The sequence below is a fragment of the Lipotes vexillifer genome, unplaced genomic scaffold (assembly GCF_000442215.2).
Source record: "Lipotes vexillifer unplaced genomic scaffold, Lipotes_vexillifer_v1.1 scaffold751, whole genome shotgun sequence".
Taxonomy (NCBI): Eukaryota; Metazoa; Chordata; class Mammalia; order Artiodactyla; family Lipotidae; genus Lipotes; species Lipotes vexillifer.
The window spans coordinates 1,997,687-2,008,624 of record NW_006799727.1 but is presented as its reverse complement, the minus strand read 5'-3'; the positions used below and the strand labels follow the sequence as shown (position 1 = coordinate 2,008,624).

At 43.3% G+C, this 10,938-nt stretch overlaps 1 protein-coding gene across 3 annotated transcripts in view; it reads right to left on the bottom strand.

Moving 5' to 3' along the window:
- FOXN3 (forkhead box N3) overlaps nt 1–10,938 on the bottom strand; it is a 403,658-nt gene that overhangs the window by 182,903 nt on the left and 209,817 nt on the right. For all 3 annotated transcript variants that reach the window (XM_007471896.1, XM_007471895.1, XM_007471897.1), the window contains exon 3: nt 905–1,041. In XM_007471896.1, coding sequence (XP_007471958.1) covers nt 905–1,041 — 137 coding nt within the window. The remainder of the gene's footprint in view (nt 1–904; nt 1,042–10,938) is intronic.

The window sequence follows — 10,938 nt, the reverse complement described above, 5'->3', positions numbered from 1 at the left end:
AGGGAAAGAATCTGCAATGACACAGACTGTGAAACTACTGACATCTATGAATTCACGCCTTTCCTCATTGACGTAAACTTGTAGTCCAAGGATCATTCTCTTAACTGAGTGGTGACAATAGAAACATCTCTATGCGTTAAAGAAAAAAAAATGTTTTTTGTAGAGTTGAGGGATAGATTTCAAACCAAAACACTATGCAAGAGAAAATCAATTTTAAAAATTGGTTCTGTTTTATATGGCTATTTTTTTAGACTCTAACAGTAACCTATTTGTTTTTTGAGTGACAGGTTGCATATCCTCCCCTCCAATTCTCTCTCTGTAAAAATGGCACCCATGACCTCACTGTCTCAAAACAAATGGGCATGTGAGGGGCAATCCTAGTCTCTACTGTTCTTTGCTGTTTTCCTTGAAGAGGCAAACACCAAGTAACCACAACGAAACGATCACTCTGGAGCACCGTCTACATGGAGACGGGGAGCGGCAACAACTCTGTGCATCCTTCAGTGAAACACCTGGAGACACTCTGGCTTGGAGGATGGGAAGTTGGAATCGCTTACCCGATGCACTCCTGGACTCTCATCCCTGCAAACGGCCACACTCTGAGATGTTAAAGCTGACAACTTTCCTTGGTAAATGTTTCTACCCAGGAAAACATTATTTCACCCACCATGAAGGCTTCTGGAAGGAGACACATTCGTCCCAAGCAGCAGAAGCGGTAAGGTTTGCAGAAAAAACAATTGGATATGCCTCCAAGAATACTTAACTTCTTTCTCATTTATCTACAGTTATTTTAAAAATCATACAGCCTATTAAATTAGTTTCAGTGCCTGTCTCTGCCAAAATAATGCAACTTCAGTAGACAACAAACAAACAAACCCCAAAACAAAGAGTCTGAATGGCTTACCTTTGATATGCCTGAGGAGAGGCAGGAGGTGTATTGAACACATTCGAGTGTGGGTGATAAGGTGTCTTTTTCAAAGCCTGAATTAGATTTTGTCTATACTCTGGGTCTATGCACCACAATGACCCTTTCCCGATACTCTGCAAAGAACAATAAAATACAAAAGTGATTAATATAGAGACAGTACCTACTGTGCAGTAAGTAGATGTATAACTCTCATCATAGTTACTTATTTTGAAAAGCCTCTCACTTCTTTGTTAACTGTCTGCCAGCCTTAACTACTGTACTATTGTCCTCTGACAACAGACCAGGCAATGCGTTTCTGTGTATTCACATTAAGTTTAACAAAATGAGTATGTTATTTCCAGGTGATGTTGCTACAATAATATTGTAATTTTCATATCCTACTGACCAAAACCCTCAGTTTCCTTATTATTTTTCAGTGTCAACTTTGAAAAACATATGTATCCCCCTTAAAAAGTGAGTTTTAAATTTGTCAGGTATCAAGGGTTGAGAGAAAAAGAGGGCAGATACACCCTCAAAACTCTATCTCTGCTTTAAAAATTCGAGGGTTATGTTTTCAAACCATATTACATTGGTGCCACTTTACAAAAACAGAAAAGTAATCCACTTGTTTTTTCCTGCTTAACAGAAGAATGACATTTAAGATTCAAATGGAATTCTGTAATGACCTTCAGAAAGAAACAAAAGAACTCAGGCAGCAGTGGTAAACCTTAGCCAGAATCCAGTACTTATGTTTTGATATCCTCCATATTCTGGATTTTGCTCCAGACCTGAATCTTCAGAAGTCAGAAACTTTTAAAATACAAATTTTATCAAACTGGTTCCATGGAAAGAGGGAGACTTGCTCGGAGGCCCACTTTCAGTTGGACGCTTTCGTTCTGGGCACACAGCATTTTATAAAACAAATGCAAGACCTGCCTCTGAGGCCCGCTGGATCTGGCGGCAGGCTGATATGATGGGCAGTCACTGTTCCGACTGCTCGCTTTCAAGTGACCGAATGTACCCAAGCTGCTTGATAAGGTCATTTGTAAACATTTACTGATTTGGAGAGAAAAGAAGTCAAATTATATGAACCCACACCCACCCCATGCTTCCAGCCAACGACTCTCTAATTTTCACAACTATTATACTACAGGAAGATTTAGAAAGCAAACAAGAAAATCATTTAACTATTATGCAGGGGGCAAAGTCCAAGAAAATCCCTTAGAAGGAGAACTAAAAATAAATTATTCCTAAAATCTTTAAAGTTTTAAAAATTTGTATTTCAGTCATCAGATTACCAGATAGTTTACTTACAAACTTATTCACAGAACCCCTTAAAATTCTTTACTATCAACACCACCAGTGCACTCAGCACAGGGAACTGCTCAAAGCCAAAGCCTCTGCTCCCCCTCCCCCACTGCTCCCCCCACCCGCCCCGCAAGTGCAGGCCTGACCCCAAACAAAGTCCCAGTCAGGCCAACCTGCCTGGGCTAAACACCAAAGCTCCCAGTTTAACCACCCGGATGTTTAAAGAAATGAAACATTTCAGTTTTAGAAAACTCAACACCCTTACGTGGTCTTTCCTTCCATGCATATGTTTTCAAGCCCAGAAGGGGGACTAATGACACTTTCCAGGTAAAGCAGGCAGGCCACCAATGATCAGCCCTGGACCTTCCATTCTGTCCTTTGGAAAAAAGCTGTGCGGCACACTTTTTAGAAGAAAGCAAAAGCCAAGATGCTGAGAGGCATGGGGGAAGACCAGTAACTACCAAATCTGGATAACGTAAAGCAAACCACAAAAGCCAGTCAACTCCTCGGCAGCAGGGGTCCTGGCCTGAGTCCATCAAAGGCTCCCTGTCGAGCCCTGTGCCAGTGGGACTCCCTTTCCAATCCCCTTGAAGACAAGGCTCCCAACTAACTAGTTGGAGGGCCAGGGCCCATGTGCAACCCAAACGTTTCTGCAATGAGATTACCCTTGTTCTGGGAACCACACGGGGCTTCTGTTTTCATCAAGGTGGCTTTCGGGGTAGGGCCGTTTAATCTTACAGGGAATAAAAAAAATATGACAAACAAATGAAGGGAAATAACAATAAGCCAAGAAGGTGGTTTTTCCTAATCCTTAGCACCCTGTTTATTATACTACACTACTATTTACCAGAAGAAAAAGGGGAAAACCCCGCAGGATTGGGGTGCGGGGAGGATCGCAAGGTAAGTGATCCAGGTACAAGAGGCAGAGGCCGAGCTACAGTAAGAACGGGAGTTCTAATGCCAGACAGATGTTTCCTGTGTGGCCTTGGGCAAATCAGGGTCCCCTAGAAAGTCCAGGCTTCCTCAGTGGCAAAATAAAGACCTCCTTAGAGACAGGTGTGCGGTCCAGCATGACAGCAAACACCTAGAACAGTGGAGAACGTACAGGCATTCGATAAATGGCGGAGGGCGGAGGGGACAACGAACAGGTCCTTTTGGACAGAAGAAAGAAGGCAAAGCTGGCTGCACCATGCTTTCCACATCTGGTTTTCCCATCTTGAAAGAATCACCAAATTCCAACAGAGGCAGTGGGTGGGGCCTCCGGCAAGCAGACCTTCCACGTGAGGACTAAGCATTAATCTACTGGAGTGCCATTGGTCCCAGCTCAGCAAGTACGCTCTGGAGAGCTTTCCTACTTTCTAAGACGCCCCACTTTATTTCCACCCCCCCCATCACCCTTCTATGAACCCCTCACTCCATGTTACTTCTCCCTTGCTCAGGAAGCCGATTCTGACTTCCCTACTAGAGGTTTTCTTTTGCTCGGGTCTTCGCACAGTGATCACCAGGCTAAGGTTTAATTCCAAACTTGGTCAGCCAGCACACATTCACAGTATCTTCACTGCAGGCAATGTGCCTGAGCTTGGGATCATCACGGTTCCTACCTTGATCAGTTCTGCATTTTACAGTGAGCGTGGTCTGGAACTGTGATAGATTTTCACAGACCAAACACTAATTTCAGTATCTCACACTCGGAATTTCCAGAGAGGAAAAAATAAGCCAAAAGGGCATCTTCAGGACGCACCCATGGGGACACTGTAGATCCCTCAAATCCCTCCAATGATTTTCCAGCGGAGAGCTCTAGGCAGAGCTTGGAAGGAGCATGAAAGAGGCTGGCACCGCATCTTGTTTGCAAGCATTCTCGTTGGTTTCATGTAACAGTTCAGAATAGTAAAAAGGTTGACTTGAAAACTTTTAAAATGGAACTATGCAGAGCAGAGAATGCTCAAGTTTATTCGGCCAGGAAAAATTACATTTAGTGCCCATAACAGGGGAGAAAAGGGTGTAATTTGATCAGAGTTGTGTAATAAGTTTGAGGGTCAGAGCTTTTAGAATTATCTGCATCTCATCTAAAGAATATGGATTTCTTTTTTTGAACAATAATAACTGTGAGGCTCATGCACCATTAAATGTTAGGGAATTCAAGATAATAAGGGAAGAAAGATTTCTATTCATAGACACATTTTCATCTTTGAAAAATATATAGGTAATATATTTTTATAAAATATACATATTTTCTATATTATAAATATATAATATATAAAATGCATATTTATAAATACGTTTTTATTTATTTTATATATATATATTTAAGACAAAAACATGTCTGTGAAGGAAGGGAGAGGTGAAGGAAGATCTTTCTTACATAAGCACGGGTGTGTGTGCACGCACACACAGAGTTTGAGAAAACTAATGTGAAAAGGAAAGAGGAGTAAAAACATACAGATGAAGCCAAGTTGTTGTTGTTTTAATTAAAAAGCACCTGGGGAATAATAGACAATTCCTTGTTAGCAATAAAAACATCAGTATATAGCCAGGAAAAAAACACCAGGAGAACCTATATTATAGAAAGAACTGATTAGTGAGAAGGGTTTTTAAAAAAGAGAGAGATAAGAATAACAACTAAATTAAATCTTAAATCTAACTTCTAAGGATAACTTGTTTTTCCCTGAGAGGTCTGGATCCAGGGGCATCCCTGGCAGCCCATGAATTTCTCCCTGTTCCCGGAGCTCTGCAGACCAGCACTGGTCAGTCTGCCGAACATCGGGCGTTCACTGCGGGTCTCTTCACTAGGTTGTCCCTGAGGATAAACCGTATTTTAAAACATTGTTTACAAAATGTGGCCCATGATACATTAATGGGGCATGCAGTCAATGTAATGGGTCACAACCAGCACTGCCTTCATGAAACGGACTAGAACCAAATAGAACAGCTGAGAAAGCAACTGTACTAAAGTAATATTTCGTGAAATGTGTGTGTGAATACACCTGCGTGTTGGTGTACAGTGGATCACAAAGTAACATACACTTCTTACTGGGGATCTGGGTCCAAAAAGGGTAGTAAACACTGTTCTAGAGCAATGGTTTCCATTTTCTTCCTTCTCGTCACTTCTGAGGGATAAAGCCCTTTCCCAGCTGTAACGGAGGACTCCCTCAATGTGACTCCCAATTCACAGGGGAGGGACAGATGCTTGGGGATGGGGGTTAATGAGGCAGGACCCATGGCAAAATGGAGCAGAGAGCTGGATACGTGTTTCTGGTGACTCTGAAACAATGCCCCCCACTTTTTTTTAACCCTTTATTTTGTACTGGAGTATAATGATTAACAATGCTGCGTTAGTTTCAGGTGTACAGCAAAGTGATTCAGTTATACATATACATGTATCTATTCTTTTTCAAATTCTTTTCCCATTTAGGATATTACAGAATATTGAGCAGAGTTCCCTGTGCCGTACACTAGGTCCTTGTTGGTTATCCATTTTAAATATAGCAGTGTGTACACGTCAATTCCAAACAATCCCTTTTGATGTTTCTGATATGCCATTTCCACGGATGTTTCCAACACCACCCACCCTCTTCCGTTCCCTCACCCATAGGGTACCCACTGTATGCCAGGCACCATGGGGGTACATTAGTGAATACAGAACAATACGATAAGGCAACTGCTCCCTTGAAGCTTGGATTCTGGAGGGGGAAGGAGACGGTAAGTAAGTCAAGAAATAAGTAAGCAAGATTATGACAGACTGTACTGCCTGCTGTGAAGGAAATAAAGAGAGTTGTGAGTTGGAAGACAGGAACTTGCTGCTGTGTGAAAAATAAAAGGGTTGGGAGTGGAAGAGGACCTGCCGGGATCTGTGATGAGCTGATGCCACAGCCCAGGCCCGACGTGCCCAGGTGGCAGCAGTGACGTAGAAGAGAGGGCAGCTTCGGGATGAAATCTGGAGAATCAATGGGACCTGGCGATGGATTAGAAGTGGCAGGTAAAGAAGAGTAATGGTTTGATTTGAGTAACTAGGTCAAAGATTGGGAGGCAGGGGGAAATCCAGTGGTCAGGTGAACATACAACCTTTGAGTCTTTGTATTAAGAGCTACTGATTAAGGTACTTGAAGGAACTTGCTGGACATATGCCACTCCCTTCCCTCTGCTGTCCCCTCACTGACCCCAAACTTTATAGCAAAAGCTTACGAACACAGAAAGGTAGATCTGAGGTGGTCTGGCTTTAGAGGTTTAACATTAACTGATTCTTGTACAGCAGGCACTGGTAAACATTTTCTTAAAGGATCAGAGTAACTATTTTAGTCTTTGTTGGGAATTCCCTGGTGGTCCAGTGGTTAGGAATCCACGCTTCCAGTGCAGGGGGCGTGGGTTCGATCCCTGGTCAGGGAACTAAGACTAAGATCCTGCAAGTGGGTACAGCCAAAAAAAAAGAAAAAAGAGAGTCAAAAAAAGAAAAGGATCTGAAAAATTAGCCAAATACATGAAACAGAGGAGGAGAGAGGGAAAAAGAACAAAACTGAACACAAAGAATTTTTTTCTAGATACATCATAACAAAATAGACAGCTACATCAGAAGGAAGATATTTTTAAAAAGAAATCACATCAGACAGTTGGATTTCCCAAACTGTCTGCAGTGTTTTAAATGTCCCACTTTGCTTTCTAAATAGTTTTTTTGTTTGTTTGTTTTCCAAAAGCAGAAGGAGGAATGGAAAAGAGATATTACATACCTGGTCCAGACAGGAATCCCTCTCTCAAGACCCTGGCCTGGTGGGCCTCAGTCTAGCTTCATTCCGGGGAGCGGCCCTGCAGGCGGGGAGGGCAGCCCCAGCACCTGGAGGACCAGCCCAGCTTGTGGGCATCGGGAGCTGGACACAGAGCCCCTGAGATTCACAGCCTCTGACTATTTCGAACTCACTAACACTGCATCTTCTGAATATCAGATACACAAATCCCCTCCAATCCCACAATCATCTTGCTGTTATTTTACAGATGTGTTCTAAAAGCTAGGAAGATGGAAATCAAGATGAACATGTCACTGGTACAGTATTCAGACACATGAGCTCTATAATGAGGCTTTTCCACAAGCATGCCTCAGCTGTCTCTGAAAGCCTCCCTCCCTTCACCAAGCATCCGTGGAGATGGGGACGAGGGAATGCAGGTGGCACAGGTGGGGAAGGAACTTTTTAGGCATGAAGAAAATGCTTCACCTCTAGTGGAGAAGCTGGACAGACTGTGTGTGTGTTTAATCGGTGCAGGAAAAGTCAATCATTTCCTTGCACTAACACCTAAAGTAAACCAAAATAGCCCCAAGATCTGCCTAAAACCAAACTGATCTCTAGGACAAACCTGGCAGGTGAAGCTGGGTCGCGGTGGGAATGGCAGAAGGACACCAGTTGATTGGAGTTTACAACCAATGGCTCTTGCTCTACAAGAATCTCTCCTGTATCACTCACTATGATGCTGACTTCCACTGCTCATCACTCTAATCTCCACCGGGGGTTAGGAGAGGCCAAAGGGAGGGAAACTGTGAAGCACATCAACTCATGGAGGCTGGCAAAGCTAGCAAGTGTTTGTTTGGGTTGAAATGAGGTATTTTTGGTACTCTCTAGACCACTGTTTTCCAACTACCAAAGGCAGTCAAGAGCTAGTGCACTAACAACAATCAATAATAAAATGATCACCAAAACACCTAAAAGACAGTTACTTAAAAATACTGTCAAACTCTATGCTGGTAAGTTCTAATAAAGAAAAGGGAACACACACACACAGGCACGCACACACGCACTCTGATACTCCAAGTCAGCAAGTCAAAGAATTGGCTTTTTTTTTTTCCTGTACGCGGGCCTCTCACTGTTGTGGCCTCTCCCGTTGCGGAGCACAGGCTCCGGATGCTCAGGCTCAGCGGCCATGGCTCACGGGCCCAGCCGCTCAGTGGCATGTGGGATCTTCCCGGACCGGGGCACGAACCTGTGTCCCCTGCATCGGCAGGCGGACTCTCAACCACTGCGCCACCAGGGAATCCCAAGAATTGGCATCCTTAAAATCACTGCTTTTATCCAACTAAATCTTGGGATTCTCCCAACTAGTTTCACCAATCTGTCCGTTGGGGCCCTTTAGCAAATAAGAGTCAACTATTCTTCCCTTTCTGAAACCTCACAGTATTAGTCTAGGCAAGCTGAGAAGAAATACAGACACAGAGAAGTTTACAAAAACTTCATACACTCCCAAAACACACAGGAAATATAAAAAGCTGGTGGTTTTATATACTTGTAATACCAGCCGTGCTACACCACTTCAAAGAGTGAAATTACTACTCAAATGAAATCGAGATATTGTGGCATCAAACAGTCCTCCCTCCCTCTCTCTCATACACATACACAGAGGATATATGGATAGATAAATAAATTCTACATGACCACTTAACTGCTAATAACTTTATTACAGAAACAAAGATGAGCAAATTTACAAGGTTTTATTTGTCACTGGATATAAAACAGGTTATATATAAATATATAAAACAGGACGGTACGTGATGAAGTTGTTTGGAATGCAGATATATTCCGTTTTAAAATTTATAAATAACAGTTGTTTGCCTCACATCTACAACCTTAAAGTTAAAACTGCATAAGCAAATTGCAAAGAGGCTACATGGGAGAATAAAAGACATATATTAACTTGTCTTTTTCAGGCCTTTTTTTCCCCCAATTTAAAAAGCAAACTGACTTAAAGCTAGTGGATAGGAGGGGAGGTAAAACTCACCATTCAGTACACTGACAGAAATAAGAACTCAGTTATTTTAAAAGTTCAAGACCCAGGAAAGGATTTTTATAAACACACTATGGAGAGGTGAGAAGATGACAGCCAGCTCCAGCTCTGGACCGAACTTACACTCCTTCTGGTACCTCTACTTTTAAAAAAGTGATTCAAATGCGGCAAATGAGAATTACCGCAATAACGTTTTACGGAGGGTGACAAAGACCCACGTGGGTCTGACAGAGACACCCGTGGTTGGATTACAACTGGCCCACCAGTGCCACTTTATCTTCTGGTTGTCCATAGTTACTCATCTATTTTTAAATGTTCCAATATGATCTTATCTAATTGGCACATATAACTTGATCACCTTATTTCCATAACTAAGAGTTGTTAAATGTGCCTGGCCAGGTAAGAGTTACAGTTACAGGCTGTGTGCCTACTGGGCTGGAGCTTAACGATTACGGCCTTTTATATTTTAAAAATAATCATAAAGACCCTCTCAGTAGAACACGTACGCTGGGTTGGTAGTTTGGTTGGTTTGGTTGGTTGGTTGGTTTTTTAAAGAGTAGACCACTGGCCATGGGACCAACGAGTCACCCACTCTCCCTGATGGTCCATCCCCATGGGGTCTTTGCTGGCAGTGCCTAGGCTGGGAATCCAGCTTCTCGCCACGGTGTTTTGCTATAAGCAACTCGGCCCGCTTTGAAGGAGAAATTACCGTTACAGTGCCTCTAAATTCTAGCACAAGCATCCCAACAGCAAAGGAGACACTTTCAACAAATGGTATCTGAGCACAGCCTGGGCCCCTGATGTTGTAGCGTCTGCTACGAGGATAAATCTGAAACCATCCCTGATGGTTTGGTGGGGGAAACAATAATGATCAAATGACCCTGTAAGATTCCTTTGATATTACTGTGGGTGCTAGTCAGACAGAATCCACGGGGCCCTGGGAGCAGAGGGAGTGGCCGAATTTGTTGCGGGACAGGGAGAGGGTATCCAGGACAATTGCAGGTAAGAGGTGGCTGGTTTAGGACGCCAAAGGAACACATGCCTGACAGAGCGCTAGGCAGAGAGCGGAGGGGAGATAGAGTCAGAGGATGATCTGATCCTGCGATTAATGATGAAGAAAAATATAAGTGAACAGAGTCCCCCAAAAAGACTCGCTGACCTGGACCCTAGGAACCACATGAAAACCTTGGTGAGGCCTGAGCTTCCTGGTGTCTAAATGTCCTCTGTTGGCCTCACACTGAGTCTCCCTGAGGCCCATTTCTGAGTACGACTGACCCTTGAACAATGCAGGGTTTGGGGGGCACGGACCCCCAGGCCCCCATGCACAGTCAAAAATCTTTGTGTAACTCTTGACTCCCCCAAAACTCAACTACTAAGAGCCTACTGTTGACCAGAAGCCTTACCAATAACATACACAATTAACACATATTTTGTATGTTCCTTAAATTTTTTCGATATCCCTAGGCTACACAGTTCACCTGCAAGTTTTTTCAAATGGTCACAAATGTCCAAAATGTTTTCCAATATATTTACTGAAAAAAACCTGCACAAAAGTAGACCCAAGCAGTTCAAACCCCTGTTGTTCAAGGGTCAACTGTATTTAAAAAGCAAATTACAACCTTAACCTCATCATCATCAACCTTAACCTCATCATCATATCATGCTCACAAACTGTGTTCCTGGGAGATCCCGCAAAAGGGCAGATACCTCAGTATCTGCATGTCTCTCCCACAAACTGCTGATTTTGGTGATAATGTGATATGTGTCACCCGGAAAGGCCAGTGTCAAAACTGAGCACTGGCCACAATGGGGATTCACCTGGGCCACAAGCACAGTGACCTAGAAGATTCATACAGGGCCACAGAGGCAACCTGGGACAGCACACCTGCTTCTGGATGCTTCTCAGCTCACCTGAGAACTCACTGCAACCTGAGGGGCAGAACACAGAGAACAGCCCTCTAGAG